At 43.4% G+C, this 25,934-nt stretch overlaps 5 protein-coding genes across 5 annotated transcripts; all 5 read left to right on the top strand.

Annotated features, from left to right (window-relative positions):
- The first annotated feature begins 218 nt into the window (after positions 1-218).
- Positions 219-20,977, top strand: LOC145707548 (cyclin-Q-like). The gene is made up of 5 exons (XM_081785097.1): positions 219-565; positions 20,270-20,403; positions 20,445-20,598; positions 20,641-20,757; positions 20,808-20,977. Exons 1-5 carry the CDS (start codon positions 364-366, stop codon positions 20,936-20,938), a joined length of 738 nt encoding a protein of 245 aa, XP_081641223.1. The 5' UTR covers positions 219-363; the 3' UTR covers positions 20,939-20,977.
- Positions 20,978-20,979: 2 nt separating this feature from the next.
- LOC145707539 (uncharacterized) lies at positions 20,980-21,923 on the top strand. Its single transcript, XM_081785085.1, has 3 exons — positions 20,980-21,273; positions 21,315-21,671; positions 21,713-21,923. Exons 1-3 carry the CDS (start codon positions 21,009-21,011, stop codon positions 21,898-21,900), a joined length of 810 nt encoding a protein of 269 aa, XP_081641211.1. The 5' UTR covers positions 20,980-21,008; the 3' UTR covers positions 21,901-21,923.
- Positions 21,924-21,957: 34 nt separating this feature from the next.
- Positions 21,958-22,622, top strand: LOC145695387 (M-phase phosphoprotein 6-like). The gene is made up of 4 exons (XM_081772379.1): positions 21,958-22,056; positions 22,106-22,215; positions 22,262-22,419; positions 22,465-22,622. Exons 1-4 carry the CDS (start codon positions 21,961-21,963, stop codon positions 22,581-22,583), a joined length of 483 nt encoding a protein of 160 aa, XP_081628505.1. The 5' UTR covers positions 21,958-21,960; the 3' UTR covers positions 22,584-22,622.
- A 16-nt stretch (positions 22,623-22,638) lies between these two features.
- Positions 22,639-24,452, top strand: LOC145695315 (26S proteasome non-ATPase regulatory subunit 13-like). The gene is made up of 8 exons (XM_081772317.1): positions 22,639-22,854; positions 22,899-23,177; positions 23,222-23,320; positions 23,364-23,430; positions 23,471-23,632; positions 23,679-23,808; positions 23,953-24,071; positions 24,123-24,452. The coding sequence occupies exons 1-8, from the start codon at positions 22,661-22,663 to the stop codon at positions 24,219-24,221; spliced, it is 1,149 nt and encodes a 382-aa protein (XP_081628443.1). The 5' UTR covers positions 22,639-22,660; the 3' UTR covers positions 24,222-24,452.
- Positions 24,453-24,475: 23 nt separating this feature from the next.
- Positions 24,476-25,905, top strand: LOC145695346 (transaldolase-like). The gene is made up of 5 exons (XM_081772349.1): positions 24,476-24,677; positions 24,717-24,944; positions 24,991-25,096; positions 25,141-25,489; positions 25,533-25,905. Exons 1-5 carry the CDS (start codon positions 24,515-24,517, stop codon positions 25,671-25,673), a joined length of 987 nt encoding a protein of 328 aa, XP_081628475.1. The 5' UTR covers positions 24,476-24,514; the 3' UTR covers positions 25,674-25,905.
- The last annotated feature ends 29 nt before the right edge of the window (positions 25,906-25,934 follow it).

The raw sequence follows: 25,934 nt of genomic DNA, 5'->3' as shown, positions 1-25,934 counted from the left end.
TCCTTACTTTTCATGCACTCATTTCTCAATCTTTGCATGTCTTCGATCAGAAAAGCGTTTAACGAAAATATTTTTGATATGATGAGGAATTTCATTGTCTATAAAGTGACGTCTGGAGAAGGGTTTAAATACTCGATGATATTTTGAATTATAATATATTCATTTAGATAATGGGTTATGAATTATTTCCTATGGGCGCTGAGTCTTGAGATATTGGCAAAGAATGTTTCTTTAGTTGACCAAATGTTTAACAGTTACCCCTTGAACTATCTTACAAGCAGGCTCGTGATCTTCAGAGGTTGTTTGAGTCTACTTTCGTGAACCGCAGACTAATGCAGTAGTCACTCATTTCTAGCGTTTAGAATGACAGACACAAGTAAAATAACGCACTTCGAAATCTGCCGTTTCATCCGCGACATCTCGCTCAAGCTCGAGCTTCTGCCAAAAGTGACCTGCTCCGCACTGCAAATTTATCACCACGTCTACGATTTCTCCGACTTTGCAACTTTCGAAGAGATCAATCCATACAACGTAGCGACCTCTTGTGTTTGGCTCGCTACAAAAGGTCTGGACCAGGGTCTCGAAAAATTGGATGTGGGGCGGTTGTTAGGGCGCCCCCTCTCGCTCTCAACATTCACTTTTCACTTCTCACTTCGAAATCCCAGAGAAAACACGTTTTCAAAAAAAAATCCAGTTGCTATTTTGATAGCTGGAGTACAGTTAACGCCCTGGAAGTGGTACACAGAAGTCCAATCCTGCTTGCGGGGTTCGGGGTTGTTTTCTCATTTAATTTAATACCACTTAATTACCAATTTCTAAGAAATTAATCAAATTTTGCCCAAGGCACCACTGGAGTAACCAATCAGCGAGTGCTGACTAAGGCATATCAAGCATGACGCAGGCAGATGCCTGCGTCAAAAGCTGCAGCATCAGCTCAGCAATCGCTGAGTAATGACTAAAGAATGTATGCCCGAGGGCAAACAAAAACTGTGCGATGCTTCAGAGAAGCTGGGACAGAATGAGATCTTTCTCTGCAAGTACGTCCCGCAGGAAGTTGACAATAAGGACTTCGGAACTATTGTAGACTTTCTAAGCCAATCTGTTAATAAAACGTATGTTTTCAGTGTCGCAGCAGTCAACTCACACATTATTCCAAGCAGTGTTGATTCTTCAGACACAATTTTGCAAATTTTCCCGGCTCTGGGTAAGTTTATAGAATACGTGTCTGTTAATAAAACCTCGGTTTTCAGAATCATACTCGAGGATGGGAAAAATTACCGGCAAAATCAACAAAGAGAGAAAATACAAAATAAAAAGAAGCCGTCTAAAGAAAGAAGAGAATGCTCGTTGCAAAATGAAAATCTACCAAGAATATCCATTATCTGGGAAACTCGCTGTAACTTCTGCACTTATCGCCTGCCCAGCCAAACTTATCTCTCTCCTCTCCTCAGCCTATTAGACTTTGCGTTAAGAACATCATCATATAGGACTCAATCTGCTGTAAGAACAGCAGCGAGATCCGGAAAACATGTAATAATAAATACTCTGTTCAGCAAAGAAATCGGATCAAACATGCCGTCCCCGAAAAGGAACTACGAACGCGCCAACGAACGCCCTCGTGATTCCAGTCGGGAACGTAGCGAACAGCGGGGACAAACTGGCAATCGTAGAAACGGTGGCCGAGGTAACCGCTCACGAAATGGCAGAGGTAGAAGAGGTTGGGGCGGACGTAACTGGAGCAACAATAATCGCGGAAACTGGTCAGGGAGTTATAACGATCGCTATAACGACTGGTATGACGATCGACGAGGATATTCCCAAAACGATGATTACTACGACGAAGGCTACGACGATAGCTACTCCAACGGAAATAGCTTTAATAGTGGATCCGGCTATGGGGATGACTATCGTGTCTATAGGGGCAGAGCTAACACGCGCCAATTCAATCGTGGCCCGAGAAGGGGCTATCGTGGTGGTGGTCGTGGAAGAGGCCGCGGCAGATCGAATAGGAATCAGCGTGATGAAAACAATGAACGGTCCTCGAATCATAGAAATAACCAAGGCAATGCCAGAAACGCCACTAGAAATGATAATGACACCCCTAGTAAGAAAAGAGCAAGAGATGAAGAGAATCTGCCTCAAGAAGGCAGGCAGCTGCCTGCCGATCCGACATCTCAATCAAATAAAAAAGCCAAGAAAGACTCTGTTCCGCGACCGAAGAACGCCAAATTCGTTGATTTATCGGACGAGTTCAAGAAAATTGAAGCAGAAAAATCACCTGAAAAATGGGACAAATATCAAGATGATGGCCCACTAACTTCTCTGGAGGCAGTCCTTCATGAAGACTCGCAGGATAAGTTTGAACCTGATGATCTCACTCCAGACGAAACTCCACTTATCATGCACGAGGTCAAACCAACGCTGGAAAAGAAAAATCCGAATACAGAATACCTCACACAATCCAGAAAAGATTTGGATAAAAACCCAACCAGTAAATCGATCATATATGAGAAGCTCAAATTAAGAGAACCCTCGTCTGATCTTGATGATTGCTGGTGGAGAGCGATGGTGGACTTTCGGGAAGGGCTAGCGGCATCCACAAGACCTCTGGTCATGGACTTGGATCATTATCCGGAAAGATGGAGGTCTGTCGAATACGCTGGACACATTCTGTTAAACGCTACTGGGAAAGTCCTGATCGATATATTCACAAAGTGCAACATTCGACCGGCCGATATCCGCGACGCCATCGTTAATGACAAGCAAGGGAGAACTACCACGATGCATGGATTCCGCTACACAGATGAAACTAGAAATTTCACGGTCAAAGGCATCGTATTTAAAACCTTCAGAGCCTTCGCCATCTTCGTCCACTTTGGCGGCAACGCCATGGCCGCATCCGAGCCTCTGAAATACGCATATAAACTCCCATTCATGGCTACATGCTGGACACAAAAAGAAGAGGATGGAGAGTTCGTTCATGAATGCAATCTCACGCACTCCGGAGACTTCTACGATGTTGTCAGGAAGCTTGTCAGCCGCGGCTGGGAGTTTCAGAGAGGCAAATACCTAAAGCTGCTTACATTTCACCAGAACTCTTCTGTTCTTGGAGTGATTCCGTTTAAACGTATCTTTGACTTCGCAATCAAGAAGATGAAATTCGGAAGAGTAGACGCCGGCTTGGAAAGGCAACGAATGGGCTCCAATTTCACCTATCAATTCGTCCCAATAAGCTCTGAGCAAAGACGAGTGATAGGAAAGGGCATCATTCACCCAATGCTACAAACACTGACTGAGGCGGCTGAAGCTGTTGGTTTTCAGTGCTCCTTGAACCCACTATACTCTATTGCCACAGACAAGCTTATACAAAAGTTAATAAAGGAGCAGAATAAGCACGCAGACAGATGTGGACCGTCGATGACAGCTTCGGCGCTTGAAGGCTTCGGTGGTGACAAGGAGAAGCTCGCGAAGGCTAAAATGGTCACAAACGCAGTTTCGGTGGCATGTGAAATGCCAAAATTTCAATCTGCAATTGACACGACAATAGGGAAATGCAGGCGCTTCGTCAACCTGGACACAACTGTTCAAGATATGAAAAATAATCAGGAGGTTCACGAGGTCGAAATTGCGAACCTGGCGGAGCAGCAAAAAAGCCAACACGTGAATCAAACTGCTTTCAACATCGGGATCTTATCCCAACTCGGCGATATTAAAACTTGGGTTTGGGAGAATCTGAGCCAAGCTCAACGAGAAAAGTATTCCAAACATTCTGGAGTCCACGACTCGAATGGAGTGTACAAAGCTTTGGAGCAGGCAGCTACCTACGGATCTCAAGAATCAACGATGACAAAAGTAGCCAGGCTCGGAGGCTGCGAAACAGACCCAAATACAATTGACAGAATTGAGGTAAATGGAAAAGCGCACAAGATTGGTTCCATTTTTGCTCGAGATATGGGTGAAAGCCGCTCACAAATTCAAGACTCGATTTTGGGGCTTCTACCAGATGACAAGCGCCGCAAACGAAACCCATCTAACTCCCAGAACGAAAAGCAGATGATGGAACTTTCAATCCACGAAACTTTCGGACATGACATCGAAATGGCCGGTGAAAATACTCTGCTGACTGGCGAAATGAAAAGCTCATCGGAACAAAAGAAAAGGAACTCTTAAATGAAGAGGAGGAAACCTCCGAATCGGAAATGTCCGAATCAGAAGCTACGGAAGAATCCATTGATTCCCGAGTTTCAACCATTGAAGGCCAAAGGATGGAAGACAATAGTTCGCAAGCATCAAACCCCGAAGATATCTACAAGGACAGCATTCTGGGTATCGACCAAGACACCGTACAGGATTCGATGACGGAGTACGATGAGGCAGACCCAGAAAGAGGCAGGACCAAGATCTTCCAATATAAAGGAGCCGACAAGCTGAATAAAGGAGCGATAATCCTGCCGGGTCAGAATGGTCGTCTTAAACCCTTGGAGGCCATAGAACTATTACCTGAACTTGACAAAACAGTCACGTTGTACGAGAGTACAAAAGAGTTTATTCGGGTAGCGAAACCTGCTAGCATACAATCGGTGGAGATGCTTGCCGAAATGAATAACGAAGGAGACAAGCAATTCCATAAGATCCAGAGATACTTAGTCAGACACTCGCAGGTGTCTCAAGGCCAATCCAATTTGGCTACGAGACACTGGGTGGCGAGGATTGTCTCACACATCTCTCATATTGCCAAATACCTGGAGGAAGTGGCGGGAAACCGTGAAGAACAAGAAAAGTTTGGAATCGACGTTACCGACCAAGGATGGATCGACTTCCTGGCCGAAATAAGAATGTGCAATGTCAAGTTGAATGACCTGGAGTATGTAAGTGCTCTGTTTCTAACCGGCTCGGGGAAAGCAATCATCGCTTACATCCCTTGTCCAAGGAATGAGATGCACATCAATCTCATCACCAGCATCAAAGGCCTGAGCAGCGATGACTTCGGCAACTTCAACTGGCTATCATACATTCGTCTCATCAAACTCCAGATGGCTGTTCTCGCAACTTCCAACTATTTGAGATTATATCACATCCAAGCTTGGGACAAGTCAGCAATCCGATCCCCTCTCGCGAATGGAAAACCGCATTACGCTGTAGTCTGCCGAGTAAGTGACATGGAAGTAAATGCGAGAAAGAGCATGATTAGAGAGTTTATTAAAAATACTGCCATGGTTGATTTTGGTTTCGAATGGGATACTCCGCTAAATATAATTTATAGAGAATCAAATAATAATTCGACTCTAAAAACATTCCTAAATGAAGTAAATAATAAACTATTTAAAGAAGTAAGGGGAGCGGGCTTCGACGCATGGCTTGAGAACCCGAGATATATTATAACATGTGATTCTAGAGGCATTACAAATCGCGAGGAACCACTTACTCTGAACGATCCAACTAAGGCAGGCACCCCGCCTGCCTCTTCTGATGATGATGACAACCCCTCGATAACTTCACCAATGCCTCATTCTGATCACAGCAACGAAAAATTAAATCAGCGAAGAAAATACAGAGAGGAAAAGAAAAACTGGAGAGAGACTAAGAGAACTGAGAAGGTAACATCTTTAATGAAAAAAGGAATTGCTCCAAATTTTGCAATTGATGATAACATTATGGGCCCAAAGGAATTTTTAAAATACTGCGGAATCCCCGATGACCTAATAAATAAACTTAAACCTCCAGTAATTAGGGCTACTAGCCTTAACAAAACCAATAGAAGTAACAAAGAAGTAGTAAGTGAGCATAACTCCAAAATTAAGGGGCCAAGGAAGTTTAGAGCTATTCTCTCTAACCTTGGAGGAAGAATCCGAATGAAAGACATCATCAATCTCATTGAAGATAGTCCTAATGTGGAATGCTTCATAATTTCGGAAATCTATGCAAGTAAAGCCTATTTTGATGACAAAAAGTCGTGGCCCGATGGATGGAAAATAATCACTCCAAATGGGGTTCAGTCTGAGAATGAGGCACATAAAGACTTAATTTTTACTATGATAGTTATCAAATCAGACTTTAAAATCACAAACATTCAAACACTCACGCAAAACCTTGCAGCAACAGTTACCTATGATGATAATGAACTTAATCTCCTCGCAGTTTATAACTTTTGCAATAACTCTACTGACGCCTATAATAAATTCTTCAAAACAGACAGAAGTAGATTTATTGATGATCTTAAGACTTTCGGGTCTACCTACACGGATAAATCACTAATCGGGGGTGACTTTAATGCTCAATTGTGTAGAGCGCGCCCCGGGGAAAAGACCAAAGTATCTGAGATCAATAAATGTTTGGTAGACAACGATTTCGAGCTACTGACCAACTTCGACACCTTCAAGAGAACCCTGAAGAATGGCAAAAAAATCAGCTCGTCAATTGATCATATCTGTACTAGGAACATCCAGGTAGAAAAATTATATCCACTCAAACAGCATCAAACTCTAGGCACAGACGGCCATGTCGGAGTGTATGTTGAAATCGACATGTCCACCGGTGACGATGAGAAATGGACCCGGAAAATGATAACTGAACCACTGCCCCTTGAGGAAGGATATAAACACGCCATGGAACTGACCCTCGAATGCCACCGCATGAAGCAGGCAGATGCCTGCCTGGATAAACTAGAAACAGGTAATAAGCTGCTAAATCGTTATGCCGAAATAATGCGACCCGAAAAAGAAATTGTGGTACGCACCAATAAGTATAGAATAGCCAAGAGTGACCGTACTAAAGAATACATAAGCCACAATATAGCCCTGGGCGAACTCATAGACGAATTCGAAAACGAACAGTTTCGTTACAAGCGAAAATCTAAGATAAGAGCAAAGCTCAAAGCCTCAGCGACAAAACTTAGATCCATTATCGTACGGTTAAGGGCTGCGGACCAACGGAAACAAGCGACAAATGTGGACAAGATCGGTGACGTGGATATCAACACGTCATGGAAGGTGTTCGGCGCTGTGGTGAAAAACGCCAACCAACAGTCCATCGAGCAAGAGATTGAAACTGTAGCCGACTCGCTCGTCTCTTTGCAGCTACTCTCCGTTCCCCCGAAAGAGGCAGAACCTCCACCTGCTAGAAAAAAACTGCCGGTAAGCGAGCGATTATGTCTTGAACGCTTCAAGTTTCATGACAATACTAAAATTTCCAGCTTTCTCAAAGCATTTAAAAGCTCCTCTAAAGATACAAAGGATGAGAAAAAGATAAATAAAAGCTTGATTCAGAGTCTGCCGACCGCTGGAATCTCGAGCCTTATGCTGGATCCGATCAGACTCGCCATCGAAGAAGGTAGGTTTCTGGAGGACTGGAGGGAAAATCGGGTAACGCCGCTTGTTAAGCCCAACGGGCGATTGCGCCCGATAACTATAGCGGCTTATTTAGGGGGGTTGGTGGAGAAAATCATATGCTGTAGCATAACTGATTTTCTGTTCCACAAGAACTTAATCCCCGCGAGCCAGTTTGGCTTCAGGCCACTGCATTCTTGCGGTGCAGCCATCAATCATGTTGAGAGAGTAGTTAACTCTAAAACATGGTTGGAGTCTGAAGCCAACTGGGCGAAAGGGCACGAATGGTGGGGGTGCGTAACAGTTGACGCCAAAAATGCGTTCGGCGTCGTCCCGCACAAAGAGCTGTTGGAGGCCCTAGAGTGCGTGGCGGCGCCGGACGTAGTTAGGCTTATTAAAGCCTTCCTACCAAGATCCTTCAGGGCCACGGTAAATGGATTCAAAAGCTCCCCGAGGCAGCTCCCCAAGTGGGGGCTGCCTCAGGGGAGTGCCCTCTCCCCTATTCTCTTTTCTTTCTATACCGCACCGATAATTGACGAATTTGTAGTCGATCCGGCGGACGATGGAGAGGAACTCGAAGACGAGGAGGAGTGCAGCGACATTCACCAGGGCGATGCCGACTTATGGGGCAACAACGACGACATCATCGTTATCTCCGGTAAGAGGAAGTGCTCACACGGTGTGCCAAAGTCGAAAGGATCAATAACCGTATTCGCAGACGATTGCCTGCTGAAAACCTGCGGTGGATCCATGATGGACACCGTAGGCAGCATGCAGAGATCAGCCACGAGAATGCTCAAGCTCTTCAGGAGACTAGGGATTAAGACGGAATCCAGCAAAACAACTGCCCTTCTTTTCAGTAAGTCGCTTAAAAACATTTCTGTTAAAGAATACGTAAACGCCTTCAATGCAGAACAACTAGCCAAAGCAGGAGCAGGCGACGTCAGTCACCCTGCCAACAAGAAAGCAGGCAGCGACCTACTTAAAGATCACTTAATAATTGAAGGAAATAAAATCGAATTTGTCAGCTCGACAAAATATTTAGGAGTGATGCTAGATACCCACGAGGGAAAGCTAGGATACTCCCAGAATTCAAAGTATCTAAAACATAAATTCAGGGCGGTTTCTGAAAGGCTGAAAAATATTAGCTCAGGGATACCAAGAGAATCTTTAGCAATTATGACCAGAGGGCTCTTAGGAGGCTCGCTACTGCATGGTAGCGACTATCTGCCTTTTCCCTCAGCTGAAGATCTCAATGTCCTACAGAAACAGTATATAAGTACAGCCATGAACAGGAGAACTAAGCCCATTTGGCAGATTCTCAAGGAAAAAAATGACGGCACATACGTATCTCATTTCGACTGGGCTGCAAAAGCCAGAGAAATCCTCATTAAGAGGAAGGGTTTCATAGCCCTTCCTGAAAAGGGACTTGAAGAACTAGCCTTGATCAGACAACCCACGCTAGCGCTAATGATAGTAAAGCAAGCCATTAATAGCATTTTTAAGATCTACAGATATAAAACCCCTATGTTTGCCAGAGATATTGTTTTGGATTGCCTGGTAATTACAGATAACTCGGGTAAATTTATCTGCAATTTACCAGACTTCTTTTTCGAGCATAAACAATTTTACTCTGATAAAATACAAGAACTCAGATTTGACAATGATAGACTTAACGGTATGATGAATAAAGAAGAATGGGAACATTATAGGTTATTTAAATTCATGTCAATGAAAACAAAAACTCTGCTGGACACGGGAGTCATTGAAATAAGAATGCAACACCCAAAAAGCAAGTCACATTTTGGCTATTTGGTCAATAAAAACAACTGGCCCTACAATACGATTGATCCATTTAATTCACTAACAAAAACTACAAGAAATAGTTTTATAACCGATTTTTTCCCAAGCAACCTCAAAGCAGAAACTGAAGGAGCACATATCCATTACGGTTACAGTTTTACTTGCAAAGAGTGTCGTCAGGAAAAACCATCTGATTACGATAGTGAAATGATGGATCATGAAATTAACATAATCATCATTATGACCTGGCTAAATCCGTTAAGATGGGAGGGAGTCCTTTGGATCCCTCCGTTGATAATGCAAGATTACATTAGGCAAGTTGCGATTCATGCTCATCAAATATCCTCTAAAGAACTTATAAAAGGACTACTCTTGGGAAACGCCCCTGGGGCCTTTGACGTCCGGAAATGGCTTCGGGAAGTCAAAAACCGGATATGGAGTACCCTACAAGTCAAAGTTTTCAAGTCAAACCACAGATAAAGTTCTCTCCTTTCAAACAGCATATTTGACACTAATTTGCCTAAAACAGGTTCAAACTAATCTATTACCCCCTGCAGGTTGAGCAAAAAATTAAGCAGGCAGCTGCCTGCATTAAAAGAATATAATACACTCATTCAACACTCCAGTTACCATGACTTACATTTTTATTCAGAGTTCGTATGTATCGAACAACGAGTGAAGTGTGTACAAGAAGGTGTTGATGCCAAGTATATGGACGAACTGGTCGCCTACTTTCCCACGGTTCGGAAAATGATCCTTATCAGCCGTGCCCTTCTGGAAAACCCGAGTTTCATAACATGGCTCAACGACTTCCAATTAATACCCAGCGGGATAGGAACAGCCTTAGGCTTATTCGTGGAAGACTGTGACGACAGGGAAGAATTTGGTCTCGACGTCTCTGTACCTGACTCCTTAGCGCATAGGATGAAACAATATGCAGCAACCTATTCGAATCGATTCAAAGATCAAGAGGAGGTCGAGGACTTTATTCTGGATGGAATCAAAAAGCCGAAAGATACGAATCTGGACGTATCGACAGCCTTCAAACTATTTAAATGGATAGAAGGCGGAGGAATTCGTCTCTCAAAAACTACGGCTTCGCTTAATCGTTTGGAACGTTCAGAAGGACAAAGAGAATGGAAGCTCCCCTCGATACAGGATAAGTTCTATCGTTTGGCAAGTCGTGTTATCTTCGGTGAATACAACATCCCTCCGACAATGATGGCTGGATGGGCTCTTCCTCTCGCGAAGGATAAGGAAATCAAGCCACTTCTTGATGAAATTACAATATCATCTGGGTCAGTGAAGCGCTTCTGTCAAGCTCTGACTATGCGACCCGGTGCAATAGCTACAGTCGGTTTGATCTCAACCCTCTACGCGGAAGTGGAAAAAGCTGGTGGTTTCGTATCGAATGGATTGGATCTCCAGTGGAAAATTGTGGACTCAATCTCCAGCATCATGGACCATCCAAGCCTATATGAGATAAGGCAGCTGCCTGCATCAACCACTGATACCATACTCGCACGTTGTGGGGGAACACGCCAAGATGTTCGCGGAACTAATGGAATCTTTACCTGGGAATCCGAAATGAGCCGCTTCCTTGGGAAGAGCCTTGAGAAGACCCTAACTCTTGATATGGTGCTGAAGAAAAGACTCGGCTCCTCGCTGTATAGTTTTGTTAACGCATTTGTTTACAGCGGGCTGTCTGACGTTTGTTCTGTCTGCGACGCGACCAAACTTGCCAGCCATGAAGCTAGAAACGATGATGAAATCTTCAAACGCTTCGAACTGTTCCGGTCATTCCTGTCGATCAGTACAGAAAAAATATGGCGTGCAGTTAAAGGTCAGTGGTCAAGCGACTCGAATAACTCTCTGTACTCTCACCGCTACTTTTCACTTCACTCCGCGTTAACCACCAATCTTGAGAATCTCAACTATCTCGCACTATGGCGTCTCTTTAATACCTCCATTTTCAAAATCCCCCATCATCCCTGTCTAGTTCGTTCGATAAGCTTTCTCAATAACCCTAGAATTGGAGGCGAAAGCCTTGCTCTTTTGTACTCCAACTGCGCACACGTCTTGTGCTTGGTGTGCACTTTATCGTTTAAAGCTAGAATTAAACAAAGGGAAAATGATTTAGAACAACAAGATAGGGATAAAAACAAAGATATCATTAAAGCGCGTCTGAAAGGATGGCGGGAGATTGAGCTTTGCCTCACTGATACGTCCCGGAAAAGGGCCGCATCAGGAACTAAAAGAGCGATTAAGAAACTCAAGCAAACTCTTGAACCCTATAGGAAAAATCTCTCATCTCCTATTAATGACAAGCTGAGAAAATTGATCAAATGTGCTAAATTACTACCGTTCACGTTCATTGGAGTGTTCGCAAAAGACATGTTCGATGAAGACGTTAACGAAATTACTGGTAAAATAACCGAGCTAACGTCAATGCTAAATGATCAACTCAGCGGTAATTCACAAAGATGGAGTGAACTTTCGGGGAATAAGCACACTTTTTCATCGTTAAGAATCATTCAGTGCTCTAATGAAGGCACAATTACCTCTAACCTGAGTCTAAATTTTAATTCAGGACCTCTGAATGATCAACTTTGGATGAATGTGCTCCTCAAAAGTCTGGGAGACAAAAACGGCCCTTCTGAAGAAATAAACCCTAAGTGGGTCAGCAATGCACTGATCAGCAAGCTATTCGACCCTGACTCAACCCGCCATAACGGCTCCAAGAAGAGGAAAAGGGAAGAATATGACCTGCTTGCAATAAGAAATGAAATTCTTCAACTGTGCCCACTCACTGACCAACTGAATGCCAAGAGGATAAAGTTGGATGAAAACGAGTCAGATCATAACGAACCGCCATCACTGGAATCGTTATAATACTTCCCTCCTCAAATCATGTTCTCTTTAAAGCTCTCCAAGTACAACACTTGTTTTGTTTATTGTAGTTCTTTTTTTTACCTCTGTCCAATAACGTGAATCTCTAAGACCAAAAAAACTAGTAAAAATCATTTGCAGAGAGCCACAACAGCTAATTATCTGTAAATACCCCCTCTGTAATTTCTCGCTCTCCTTATCACGTGGGCACCAATATCTCTGCATATCAAAACAAAAATACTTTCTTTAGCGGAATTACTTACTTTCTCACGAAATCGCTGAATCTGCGAATTCCCTTTTATTTACTCTGTTGTTTGTTCTTTAGGTGTATTTACCAATATGTTACTTCCTGTGTTACTAAAAACTTTACCAAAAGTCATCATCATTAATAAACTCAAAATAAAAAAGATTCAAAACAGATTTTCCATATAAATCTGTTGTCTTGAACTAAAGCAGGCAGTGACCTGCCTCTAATGTGTATGATGAAAGCTTGTTTTATTATTCATGCAGGAAGGTACATGGAACAAGTACAGGATTACTTTCGAGCAGCGGGAATCTTTACAGATTCAAGCAGGGATAGATACTTGACATCCAAACCAACCGGGTGGCTTTGTCGAGGTGAAAGAAGCATCGGTGAGCTGTCTGGTGTCATCGGGAAGAAGTGACTGTTGAGTAGAGGGACTCGGGGGTGTGTGTTCCGACGCTTGTTCGACTTACTCTGACGAAGAAACACTCCCAATACCCGGCGGCCGTAAATTGTCCCAAGTCTACTGAGCTCTGTTAAGCTCCATCCGTACTTGAGAAAGGCCTTCAGCAGAGGAGTAGGCTCCATTTGTGCAGCCACATGCTTACTCTCGTGGTAGAAAGGAGAGCCCATATCTAAACAATAAAAGTTTTATAATCTTCTCTAACCCGTCATATCAGTAAAATGTGATATTTTAAAACTGGAAGAACACTGATAATTACCCTTAAAAAGGCGATCCAAGTAAGTGGTGGGGAGCTCAAGGCCGATAACACAATTAGCACTCGTCTGCCCAGTCCTTTCTGGTTCCACTGGGTTATTCAGTATCGTAAGGTACTTGGCAGATAAACCACGGAATCGGTCGTCGGTCTAAATTTAAGATGGTTAATACCATCATAAAAGGAGAATCCTGTGTTAATATCGAGACGCTACCTTTTCCAATGTTCTCTGAGATGATAGAACAGTCAGCATCCTACGATATCCAGCCTGATTTGCGTGGCATCGCATGAAACAGAATCGATGCTGGCAGGTGTTGTGGAACGTCTTGTTTGGCTCCAGTGGAAACAATATGGTCTCCAATGCAACCTCCGAGCAGCCGGGAGTATGGAAGTAATGGACCAGCTTGTCCAGATACTTCTGGCGATCCTCATGAAACAATCCAAGATCGGTAGGATTGTCGTGTAGTGTGTAAAAAGTTCTCGCTCTCCTGAGGTTGGAATACAACTCAGAATTGAAGCCATATTGTGGGTCGCGACGCACAGATCGAAGAAAGGAATGAAACGCGGTGTGGCAAACCTCCTGTAAACTAAACAATGAAATCTCGTTAGGATAAGTTGTAATTAGGTGGTTATTTTACCTGGGATGTGTATCGGGTCTTAATACTATCGAAGGATACTCGGTGGAGCAAAGACAGGCTGGTAATGCTGAATCAACACTCAGCTTAGGCAGGTTGGACTCCTCCCGGGTGAAGCTATTATCGCAATACTTCTTTTCGAGCCTTGAAATCTCGGTGAAGTAGGACATGAGTCTGGCGCAGTGACTGGCAGTTACATCAGTCATTAGGACGAATAGATCACCAGAAGACGGTTGTGACACAACGCGGAAACCCAAACAGCTCAACAAAGACATAATTTGGCCATACTGTTGAAGATAGCGGGAGTGAAACTAAAATAATAATATAAGAAATCAATCCTTAATCGATTCAATTCGTTGCTGTCCGAAAATCCATTCTCTATTAGACAAAACATACTAAAAATGTATTCTGATTTCTAAAGGCCTACCTCGCTGTTCTCCGACTTGAGTGGAGCAGGAAAATGAACTCGTAGATATTCTCCAAGGGTCCCGAAATGCAGCGACTGTCCAACAACGAGATTGCTTGGGGCCTGGCCGTGATTCACTAATTGAGGATGAGTGGGCGCGACGAAGGTATGGGAGTCAAATAAAGACTCGCCGAGGAGCGATAAACTTTGCTCCATTTTGTAAGCAAGATCAAAATCATCGAGACTCTCGACCAACAGCCGATGTCTGCCGTGTTTCGCTACATGGTACAAGCGATCGGCGATGGAGTGCAGAACCGGCAGTCTGAATTAGGATTTAACAAATAGCTATAAACTGATAAATAAAATAAGAACCCTACTCTCCCCTCTACCCCATTATATTCTTATGAACTATAATAACAAATCTTACATTGATTCGGTCAAACCAGCAACAACGGTGCTATGCCTCAACAAGCACGGTCCTGCAGTAACGCATCGAATTGAACTGCATATGGGCTGACGCCAGGAAGCACGGTCGGCTGAGGGCTCAGAACGACACCAAGTGGAAGGTATGGCTTGAAGCGCGATATCATTGCACAATGCTGCCTTGAACCTTGTTTGGCGATTCTGGAAGTAGTAGAAATCCATTTTCTAAACGGAAAGTTTAAACAAGTTGAGAAGGCAGGCAGTTGCCTACCGCTTGGAGTGTAGCAATAGCCTCGTCCTTTAAAAGCTTTCCTAGTATAACAGGGGCTTTAGTGAGGTCTGTTCGAGAAAAGGGAGCGACCATTGTCACATGATCATGATAAGCTTTATCGAAAAGATCAGGTTGAGACAAGTAAGGTAGAGGCGTGGGTTCATCAGGGTTACGATTCTCATAATTGGGCAAGTCAGTCTTGAAATGATGAAGCCATGAAGCTGAAATAAAATATTAAGCTTTAAAAGCAAGAACGCTTGGTAACACTTACAGTATCCACCAACCACTCTAGCACCCTTGATTTTCTTGGCGAGATCAGCGGGGAGTTGTGCTTGGGGTGAGTCTCCAACAGTCTTGAAATACTCTTGGAATGCAACAACTCTACACTTGTGTTTCTCGACGCTAGTCGCAGGGGAAGGCAACAGTTGAGTTGCCGTTATCAAAGCGAGACGAATAGACGCAGTCTCATCACTTGGGGTCGTTCTATACTCGACTCGAACTTTAGACTTGTCCAACTCGTTGAAATAGATCAGTTGGTAGTCGGTTGTGTCGCTGTACCTTCCCCAAACACGAGGTGGCAGATCAACAGGAAATACATGCCCGACGTTATTTCCAGAAGGCTCACCAGTTGGCTGTAATAAAGTCGTTACCATGGCAGTTGTTTCATCGTGAAGTAATTGCAGAAAATTGACAGGCTCGACACCAATTCGCTCCAAGTTCACTGCAGGAGGATCTTCAAACTCCGCCTGGGAATCGCCTTGGACGGTATTGTCGGATGGCACAGGAGGAATATAAGTCATCGGTGGAGCACCACTCTGCTGCTCACGATAAAGAGTACTTGCCGAGGCTTGAACAGAGGTAGCTGCCTGCATTGGGTAGGCAGTATTCGGACGGAAATGCTGGAGAACTCCAGCAGCCTCTGCGAATCCAACTAGAAATAATATTGTTTAATGAAATGGAATGAAATATATTATTAAGAATATTGAGATTAGCTATGATTTCCTTACCAGAATTAGGCAGACGGATGGTTTCAGCGTGAGTCCCCTGAATTATGACGAGGTAACAATGAATAGGTTGAGCTGAGGTGGAGCTGGCGGGGTTATTCTGCAAGCCTTCCACATCAATCTCATCATTTTCATCTAGACTGATGTCGTGATGACCTGGTCCAAGGGAGCCATGATTGGACAAAATATCCATCTCAGAATCACCAGGTGCAGGGTGCACGGTCCCATGATCGGAGAAAGCTGTACTGGGAGTATGGGGATAGTTAGAAGACGTGGGCGAATAATGAGGCTGAGATTCAGGAAGAACGGTTGATTGCCCTTGCGCCGCGTCCTGAAGTGTCTTCTGCTGCGTAGTCTCCATCTTCTTCTGCTCCTCCAGCTCGCGTGAAATTCTCTCTTTTTCCAACTCTTTTTCCTTTTCGGCTTGTTCGGTGGCTAATCGCTCTGCTTGAAGTCTTTGTTCTTCCCTCTCTCGTTCTTCTCGCTCGCGCTCCTCCTGACGAATTCGCTGGATGTTTCCTGACATCAAGTCATAAAATTCCAAGGAACGAAGAGTATAAATCTCACACCGAGATGCAACAGGGATTTTACAAGGAGGTTCATCAACTAAAGTGTTCAGTTAGGAGAAATTCCTCGCTCTCAACCATATCTATCGAGTTCAAGAGCTCACTCCTTACAAGAATTAATGATCAAGCCGTCACCTGGTTCATTTGCAGCCTGATTGTCGGCAGTCCACGAATAAAACTGACGGCGATACTCTAAGTGATGTGGCAATGTCGACCAGGTGATAGTAGTTGGAGCAGGCTCTTTTCGATTAGTCAATATGTGGTTAACGCGCGTGAACAACTGCAGATTGGGTGGCATATTAGTCAATAATTGCTTCAGCAGTTCGGGCGAAAGCACTCGGAATAAGCGCTAAAACAAGAATAAGAACTCTTATTAATAACAAAGAATAACTTACCTGAAGGTGGAAGCAGATCAAATTTCTTAATGATTCGCTTAATGACTTCTCCAACAGATTCTTGTTGAAAACAGCCTCCAGAGAAGCCATCAAAGGAGACACCTCATCCTCATCAACAAGTGGTAGTAGACTGTGAAAAATAAATAAGTAAATATTAATGAAGAGGTATGCAGGCAGGAACCTACCTGTTCTGGAGTGTGTTCTTGCTGTCAGATGTCTGATCTTCGGGCTTTTGATACAAGATTCGCTCAAGGTAGCGTCCCATAAATGCCCCAACGAATCTCAGCATGGAGGAAGTCTTCTGATGCAGCAATTGTGAATCCTGGAGGCTAGGATCAAGAAGATCGAGATGTACTCCCTTCAATACAGTGCGGGATATTTGTGTATCTTGTGGGTCGTACATTGAAACCAAGCTTGGAACAAAAGAGGAAATGAAGTGATACAAACTTCTGAGCTTGGTGTTATCGTCATTAAGAGCGCGGTTAGTTGAACCAAGCAAGAACTAAAATAGTTTTGGTCAGAAATTAATAGTTATTCTAGGGCTTTATATAACCATTTAAGAGCAAATTAATTACATACATAGTATAGTAACTCCGTTACGTGATAAAGCGACTCTGCCCAGGGCTGCACAGTTTCCCAGTTGCTCTCCTCATCGTCAGAGTTAGGCTCGGCGAGCAAAGAATCCTCAGCGGGAACGATAGGAGGTCGAGTTTCGTTGGCGGGGAGTGGCAGACCGGGATGCTTTAATCTACGAACTGGATCGGGCCCACAGTCGACCACATCTTCTTGCTCTTCGGTTGATTGAACCAAGCTTGCCTCGGCAGCGGTGATCTCTTGTTCAGTGGGTGGACTTCTTTCTAGAACACATGTTTTGATGAGAGCAAGCAAATCTAAGTTTCTTACCAGTTGCATCTCGTTGCTCCAAATCCTCGGAAGTAAGCTGAGGTTGGCTACTGCCTGCCTCGGTAGGCAGCTGCGTATCTGTCTCCATTTCTTCGGGGTCAGCCGGTTTGGCGGTGGAGACACCCTCAAGCTTCTTATCGGCTTTGCGCATTTTGGAAAGACGAGCTGACTTGCGGAGTTGCGAAGATCCCCTCTGGGGTGTCTTTTTGACCTTTCCGAATCCAGCGCGGGGTCGTACTTTCATGGTGTCGGCAACCTTGAGAACATCGGATAGAGTTGGGCGTCCCTTGCTCGTCTGAGTAGACTTTTTACCACGAGATTGCTCAATTGGCTCCATCACCATCGACGCATCTGACGGTAGCTGGGGGAATGAGTCATTTAAGCTCATAAGGTAAAACTCTAGCTCCAAAGAAGTTGGAAACGTTCCGAACTCATCGAAGTATTCCAATTCCTCGCAAGTGTAGTCGGAAAGAATCTATAAAATAAAATAAAGCCTCTAAGTCTAAAGTGAACTTAATTCAAATCCAACACATTCTATATGAAAAAATTTAAAATAATTAGAATGATTATCCAATAATAATTACTTTCTGCCTCAAATAATTATATGAAAGCCAGCTTTTCTCTGTTTTCTAGTAACTCGAAAGAATCTAAGAGCTCGAAAAATTGTTATGCCTCTTGACCATCGGCTGCGATCAACGCAATATGAATCATTTGATTTATGCATTGTCAGCTTTTGGCAGAAAAATAAAATAGATCTACTAGCATGAATCAACAGGAAGGCATGTGGTATCTCTGGATAGCCCATTGTCATTTAACCTTATAGGAGTTTAGATTACTGATATAAAGTAATCATTCAAAATATTTATGAAATATGATAAACCTTAAACTGAAACTTTATCACGCTCCTATTCAACACTCACCTCGTAATAATTTCCAGTAAATGGCTCCATGTGTTAACCCTCGGAGGTCCAAGAATGAACTGAAGACGCGGGGCGCAAAAATCACAATAACACCACGCATTCTAGAGAATGTCATGATTATTGCATTCCCCGCCCAGTGAAAATCAACAACACGAACCGTCATCTCAACAACACAGCAACGAAAACAGGCGAAGACATGAACTCCAGGAATCTACAAATCATATTTATTTTAGCCACGTTAGATATGTTATTATCAGCTTGTACACCAGTTTGTGTATCTGCTACGTCTCACTGCTATTTCTCTCTTCTCCTAATTATTTATTTATACCTTACACATATTGATGTACAATTCTTATTAGTTACTTTTCCATGTATGTTTAATGCTTGCTACTACATTATACTCTCCTTATGACCATTAGTATTTTATTACGTAGGTATTTACTCTTATCATTTATTTATTTATACTATATATCTCGTATTTTCCCTCAGGGCTATACTTTCACACTTTTTGGCTGGCAGTCTGCTTAAACCATCTGGGTTTACAGGCCTACAGCGGCTCTGGATGAGCGCACGGGATTCGATTGAATTCCTTTAGGCAGGCAGCTGCCTGCATTTGTTTGCGGGCAGAGGCCTTCCTCCATCACTTTCTCACCTGGTGTGCATATATCTATGTATATGACATACTGTAGCTACTTACACATTCCTGACATGGACCCATCCTCCCCGTACCCACTCATATTTCATCCCCAACACAGCCCTACTCTTTTTACGTTATCATCACTCTTTTGTTTCTGTTCTGTTTATTCTTTTATTTCCATTTTCTGTGCACAGGCTTCTAACCACGTGATTAGTTGCTTAAATAAACTCAAATATTAAAAAAAAAATCGGCGCGCTCGTTGTTCACTTTCAAAAACAATTTGGGCTGGATGTTTGAAATATAGGCTCGCGCCAAAGGGAAAGTAACGCTGTAGGAATATGCAAAAATGTTCAAATTCAGTGAAACTTAGACCCCATATATAACTTTTTCCGCTGATTACGAATATGTAAAAATTATTTTGAGATTCGGGGCAATTAGCTATTTATGATTGACAGATCATCGTTCAAGTAACTAGCACATTTTGGGCGTAATAGTTGCCTATAAATTCGATATTTTTTGCAAACAGGTAGCTTACCACTTCCGAGAACTGTTTTGTTTGGATCACCCGGTGATTTTTGTTACAGTAGGTCAGAGTGTGCACCCACTGAGATTATGGGGCCTTTCAGGTACCCCGGGGAGCGCGCAAAGCACAAGCGCACTGCCACTTACACTCAGTCATCTAAACACCGCGTCTACCTGATAAAGTCCCTAACTAGGCAGCTAGGATAATCTGAAATATTTTCTGCTGAGTTGTTTCTTGAAAACTAAGATTATAAAGATATCTAAAAATTATTTGGATAATAACATCTTTTTTGATAAATCAAATATGATATTTAAATCATTTACTTAGAATGGCGACGTAGGGTACTAATTTGTTTATTTCTATGAGGCGAGGACCGCGAACTTGTTGGTGAACAACCGAGCGCCCGTTGTTAACAACCGGCTCCCGTTGCGCACAACTGTCCGCGGAGGGTGGCGCAACATCCAGCCCACCGTTGTTTTCTCGCGCAAACATCTAGGGCGCGGGGGTTGAAAGCGAGAGGGGGCGCCAAAACAACCGCCGCGCATCCAATTTTTCGAGACCCTGGTCTGGACTAGTGTTGGCAGTGATCCAATGTTAGTCCGTTTTCAGAGTCCGAAGTGCTCATTCGTCTCCGAGACTTGGTCAATGTTGTCTACTGCACCACCAATAAGACTGACACGCCCTTAACGCTAAGCGATCCATTCTACGATCTGAGGGATTCGATCGGAAATCTAGAACTTCTGGTAAGGACTTAGGATACTTCAGACGCTAACAAATACACTAGATCCTGCGAGTTCTGAACTTTCATGTCCCAAAGCCTGAATTTTTCGACTTGACATGCCACTATCTTTTCGTCATTGAAAAGTGGTTCCACGGAAGGCCAACTCAGAACAACCATCCTGCCGTTACTGTATTCAAGGCAGTAGCAAAATCATCAGGCAAGAGAAATGTAGGAAGATTCTTATTTACCGAGTTTTCAGTTAGCTTTTTGATGGACGGACTTCACCGGCCGGAAATCATCCACTTCGAACAAAAAGCGGTTGCGATTGCGTGTATTGATCTTGCCCTCAAAGTTCATGGGGCGCAAATACCTCTAGGTAATTATTCTAGCGGTCCAGCGAGAAGTTAAATATTTTTATTTTTCAAGATGAATATTGCGAGAAATCTTGGAGAAAAGCCATCTGCCCAGATGTGGAGTATTCAACGATTAAAAAGATTCAAGAAACAATCAACTTAGTCTATGAAGAAGATGAGCCCAAGTGGCAAGCTTTAATCTGATCTCTCTGTACAAATCTTTCATTGTATCTACTGCCTTGATTCGCGAATAAACTTGATATTTTAAGAGATAATGCGAAATCGTCCATTGTTATGTTGTCTTGTCACTTTATCTACTTTCTTCTCCATGATCTGGCTCCTAGCTCAAATTGAAAAAGACAGAAGATTCGTCCAGTTTGCCTTGGGAATCTGCCTCTTTGGGTCGTTCTTTGTTCTTCGAAATTTCACTTTGGCTTCGGTTGTAAGAGCAGCGTTCATTGGTGTGTTGTACAGCTGCAGTTGGGAAGTGCCTGAACCGCTTGATAGCTTTATTATCATTGTCTCAATTTTTCATCTAGGTATGACCAATTTCCTGTATCAAAATCACCGAAAATTTAAGGTGAATACCTGGCCGTAGCTCTTTCCAACCCAGCCCAACTCAAGTACACTTCCTTCTTACTCAACCACTCTCCCGCCTACCACGCTGCCATGGCCGCCGCTGTCATCGAATTCGCTGGGTTGCACGCTTTGTTTGGAACTGGATACGTTATTTCTGTCGTTTCCCGCTTTGGTTTCTATTTGACCTTGTTCGGAGATTTTATCAGAAAGTTGTCGATGATCTGGTGTGGGGCTGGCTTCACGCATTTGATCCAGTATCATCGAAGGTCGGAGCACAAACTGGTTACCAGTGGCCCGTATAGTTTGTGCAGACATCCTTCTTATTTTGGATGGGGATTGTGGTCCATTGCTTCTCAAGGTAAACATGATTGATTCGATCGTTGTTATACCTCATTTTAGTTTGCCTTTGCAACCCAGTCTGTATAATTATCTACACTGCTGCTACGTACACATTTTTCGCCGAAAGAATTCCTCACGAAGAGCAAACGCTACTGTACTTATTCGGAAGAGAATACGAAGAGTATCGCAAAAAAGTTCCATTTTCTGGAATTCCTTGGTTGGATTTGGAACATCCAGCTAATGATTGAATGATAAATCTGTATATTTTGAATTTCAAGCTTCTTTTTTTACTTTTTCTCGATTCAAGAATGGGCGAGCGTAGGTCGAAGACGAATTTGAGCAGAAATCTGCGAAGTATGAAATTCATGCGTCGCGCAGAGAGTGCGATTGATTTGGACGCAGAGGTAAAAAAGCGCTCTCTCAGCGAAAAGGGTTGTTGATTTCTTTACCTAGGCAGCAGAGTTGAAAACGCGGCCAGAACAGTGGTTCAGAGAAGTGCAGCCGTTGGAAGTGAAATTCAAGGAAGATGAAGATATTTCGATTGCAGAATGTATGGGGCTCAGGTAAAGCGGTTTTTGAAGGTATTGATTGATGATTGAATTTTTCTAGATGGGGAAGGGCAAGCTACGGCGGATTCAATAAGCCGCTGGAGAGACTTGCGGAAAGGATGAACAGACCAGAGGGCGAAGAAGAAGATGATTTGGGAGAGGATGTTAGTGCGATGGAAATGATCAAGAGAGCGAGGGAAAACGCAGATAGAGTCAACTGTAAGTTAATTTTGACTTCATGATACTTTTATCTTTTATTTTTAGATGATAATGACACCGATGAAATTGTATACGAGCCACTTTCGAAGAAGAAAAAGAGGCAGCTAGAAGCGGAAGATCCAGAGCCAGAAGATGATACGATGCAATTCAAGCGCCCAGAATAATAAACTGCTGCTTCCGCGCTGCTTTTTTCTGCCGCTCAAATCATGAGAAAGTAAATCAAGGAATTTATTTTTTTAGAATGTCAGTGAGCTTCGATTTGAAAGGTTCCGCATGGGCCGCCCAGATGCAGCAAGACTGCCCAAACGAAGCCGCAGAATACTGGTCAAAGCTTGAGTTGTATTCCAAGAAGAAATTGTGGCATCAGATGAGCCAGACGATCTTGGAGTTTATGGAGAAGCCGTTCTTTACTTGCTCCGCTTTGAATTTCTATGAGTGAGTTTCACTTTCCTAGAATCGATTTTTTACGCTTTTTCCAGGCAGTTTGTTTCCGAATATGAATCAAAGATGAAAAAGCTCTCCCTCGTCGAAGTCATCCAGCGCGCCGTCGCGAATATTTCCGAACTTGAAGATGCTGAAAAATTCCTCGAAAAGGCTGGATCCAAAGTTTCTGCCTGCCAGATGAGCACGATTTTGATCAAAGTTATTTTGGGCGCAACTATTTTGCGAATCAATGATGACAGAAAAAAGGTCAAGGAAATTATCGAAGAAGTCGAGAAAGAAATCGATGGTCTTGGAATTGTCCCTCAGGTTCACAGGTAAGGCATGGTTTTGGCCATCGGAAAATGAGGTCGTGTTTTAGTCGATTCTACGAGCTCGCTTCCAAACTTTATCAAATTGAAGCCAACCACGGACTTTACTACAAAAACTCGCTCAAATACCTTGGAGTCGCAGATGTGAAGTAATATTTTCTCAATTCTACAGCTTTTTTACTGTCTATTTAGATCACTTTCGGCTGAAGAAAAACAGGAAAAAGCCTTTTCTATTGGCATTTCCGCCCTTTTAGCTTCAGTAAGTCCCCGAATCTGACGAGAAATCAAGATCGTTTTAGGATGTGTACAACACGGGCGAACTTCTTCAGCACGATATCCTTGCCTCTCTTCAAAACACTCCAAACTCATGGCTCGTTGATCTCCTTCAAGCGTTCAATTCTGGCGATATTAATTTGTTCCAGTCCACTGCCTCCCAGTGGCAAACACAAGCTGATCTCAAGGTACCCTTCAACTTCATAAAACCTCCATCAAACTCACTTTTCCAAGGCGGCTAGTCAAAAACTCTACGAAAAAATGTGTCTCATGTGCTTGATGGAAATGACTTTTGTCCGACCTGCAAACGACCGTGCCCTTTCCTTCGCTGAAATCGCTGAGAAAACAAATCTTGCCAAGTCTGGTAAGAGCAAATATTTTTCAGATTCTTCATGGGTGGCATCAGACACGCCCAGAAAGCATTTGATCTTCCCATTTTCATTTTGAGATTGGACTTAAGCTTCAGAATTTTCTAGAGGAAATATAGGAAGCTAAAACTTGATTCTAGATGTAGAAAGTCTCATCATCCGCGCGTTATCGCTCAATCTTGTCAAAGGAACCATCGATGAGGTGGACGAAAAAGTGCATATGACCTGGGTGCAACCTAGAGTACTCTCCGTTGATCAGGTAAAAAGACTACGCCACCCACGCACCTTCCATACGAGTTCCTTTCCGTAGATCGACAGAATGCGCCACAGAATCAGCGACTGGGTCAAGGAAGTCGCCGAAACAGAGAAAATGATGGAAGAAAAGGCTCGCCCCATCCTCTCGCACTAAATTCCAGATTCGCTACTAGAGAAAAAATAAAGAAAAAAAACGAAAAAGAAAGTTTGTGTCACAATCTACCATTTTTTATATAAATATATTTTCTTCACTGTCAGATTATTACGTAAAAAGCCGATACACATGTAACAGTAACTGTAATTACCTGAGCAAGTGACTTCTTCTTTCCCTCAAATGGTTACTTATTTTAGTTCACGACGGGCAAATAAATCTATTGAATGAAAACCTTTACTTTCCTTGAAATCAACGAAGACTAACGGAAGTTTACATTTTCAGCATAAAACAGCATGACCCCAACTAAGAAGACCCGACACGAAAACGCTTTGGAAAGCCTGAAGGCTTTGACCACTGTTGTTGCCGACACTGCCGATTTCTCTGCCATGGATCTTTACAAGCCCACCGACGCTACTACCAATCCTTCACTTGTTCTCGCTGCCATGAAGGTTGAAGGTAATGTCTATCTTCCCTTCTCCTTTTCAACCTTTTAAGGATATGATAAGCACATCGAAGCCGCTGCCGAATACGCTAAGAAAGCCGAAGGAGATGACAAACTCGCCATTGCTGCTGACCACCTTTTTGTCGCTGTTGGAAATCAAGTTTTGGAGAAGATTCCAGGAAGAATCTCCGTCGAATGTGACGCTCGATTGAGCTACAACAAAGCAGAGACTCTCAAACGAGCTCACCGAATCATCAATTTGTTCAAAGAGCGAGGAGTCGGTACGTTATCTGACCAGATAAAGATCCTGTTTACCATCTTTTTCAGGCAAAGAACGAATCCTCATCAAAATCGCTTCAACCTGGGAAGGTATTCAAGCCGCCAAAGAACTAGAGCAAGAGGGAATCCACTGCAACCTGACTCTTCTTTTCTCGTAAGTCAGCTTGATTACGTCCCCTTTTCAACAATATTCATTAGTTTCGCCCAAGCAGTCGCCTGTGCCGAAGCTGGAGTGACGCTTATCTCCCCCTTTGTCGGTCGAATCTTCGACTGGCATGTGAAAAAGGGCAACTTCGCGAAAGACGGTCCTTCCGAAGAAGACCCAGGAGTAGTTTCCGTCCGAGACATCTTCAACTACTACAAGAAGCACGGCTACAACACCCAGGTCATGGGCGCCTCCTTCAGAAATGTTGGACAAATCAAGGCTCTTGCTGGCTGCGATTTGCTGACCATTGCTCCTTCTTTGCTGGAGAACTTGAAGGCTGATGGCGAGACGAACAACCTGCCAAGAAACTTATGCTCTGAAGAGGCCAAGAACTCTTCCAAGGTCAGTCGAGCTTCTAGCGATTCTCTTTTGACAGCTTTTTCAGGATAAGGTATCCTTGGACGAAGCGGCCTTCCGATGGGAACACAACACCGACCCTTGCGCCGTCGATCTCCTCTCCAATGGCATCGTCCGATTCGCCAACGACGCTGAAAAGCTCGATGCCATGCTCAAAGCAAAATTGTGAAATCGCAAAATGTCGCTCTCCTAAAAATTGCCCTCTTTCGCTCCCCCTTCTCTCCTAAAAACCCCAGTATCGGTGCACAATTGAATTTTTTCCAAAAAGTTCTTACTTTTTCCGAACCAGTTCCTCCCTGCCCAGAAGCCAGATTCTTTCTCAGAACCTACCTGTACCAATTTTACTCCTCCCCTCACTTTTTTCTGTCTGGTGATGGTTGAAAAAATAAAAGATTACCCAAAAAACAACTTGTTGTTTATAATTCGCATT

The sequence above is a fragment of the Oikopleura dioica genome, chromosome 1, assembly GCF_907165135.1.
Source record: "Oikopleura dioica chromosome 1, OKI2018_I68_1.0, whole genome shotgun sequence".
NCBI lineage: Eukaryota > Metazoa > Chordata > Appendicularia > Copelata > Oikopleuridae > Oikopleura > Oikopleura dioica.
The sequence above is the reverse complement of the archived record's forward strand: the minus strand, read 5'-3'. Positions and strand labels throughout refer to the sequence as shown.

Excerpts from the sequence above, each read along its gene's own strand:
- LOC145707548 (XM_081785097.1), top strand. The coding sequence starts at position 364 with ATGACAGACACAAGTAAAATAACGCACTTCGAAATCTGCCGTTTCATC. Across the intron at positions 20,404-20,444 it reads TCGGAAATCTAGAACTTCTG|ATCCTGCGAGTTCTGAACTT; the intron begins GTAAGGACTTAG and ends CAAATACACTAG. Across the intron at positions 20,599-20,640 it reads GGCAGTAGCAAAATCATCAG|TTAGCTTTTTGATGGACGGA; the intron begins GCAAGAGAAATG and ends CCGAGTTTTCAG.
- LOC145707539 (XM_081785085.1), top strand. The coding sequence starts at position 21,009 with ATGCGAAATCGTCCATTGTTATGTTGTCTTGTCACTTTATCTACTTTC. Across the intron at positions 21,274-21,314 it reads TGTCTCAATTTTTCATCTAG|GTGAATACCTGGCCGTAGCT; the intron begins GTATGACCAATT and ends CGAAAATTTAAG. Across the intron at positions 21,672-21,712 it reads GTGGTCCATTGCTTCTCAAG|TTTGCCTTTGCAACCCAGTC; the intron begins GTAAACATGATT and ends ACCTCATTTTAG.
- LOC145695387 (XM_081772379.1), top strand. The coding sequence starts at position 21,961 with ATGGGCGAGCGTAGGTCGAAGACGAATTTGAGCAGAAATCTGCGAAGT. Across the intron at positions 22,057-22,105 it reads CGATTGATTTGGACGCAGAG|GCAGCAGAGTTGAAAACGCG; the intron begins GTAAAAAAGCGC and ends TTCTTTACCTAG. Across the intron at positions 22,420-22,464 it reads AAACGCAGATAGAGTCAACT|ATGATAATGACACCGATGAA; the intron begins GTAAGTTAATTT and ends TTTTATTTTTAG.
- LOC145695315 (XM_081772317.1), top strand. The coding sequence starts at position 22,661 with ATGTCAGTGAGCTTCGATTTGAAAGGTTCCGCATGGGCCGCCCAGATG. Across the intron at positions 22,855-22,898 it reads TCCGCTTTGAATTTCTATGA|GCAGTTTGTTTCCGAATATG; the intron begins GTGAGTTTCACT and ends CGCTTTTTCCAG. Across the intron at positions 24,072-24,122 it reads GAGTACTCTCCGTTGATCAG|ATCGACAGAATGCGCCACAG; the intron begins GTAAAAAGACTA and ends TCCTTTCCGTAG.
- LOC145695346 (XM_081772349.1), top strand. The coding sequence starts at position 24,515 with ATGACCCCAACTAAGAAGACCCGACACGAAAACGCTTTGGAAAGCCTG. Across the intron at positions 24,945-24,990 it reads GTTCAAAGAGCGAGGAGTCG|GCAAAGAACGAATCCTCATC; the intron begins GTACGTTATCTG and ends CATCTTTTTCAG. Across the intron at positions 25,490-25,532 it reads AGGCCAAGAACTCTTCCAAG|GATAAGGTATCCTTGGACGA; the intron begins GTCAGTCGAGCT and ends CAGCTTTTTCAG.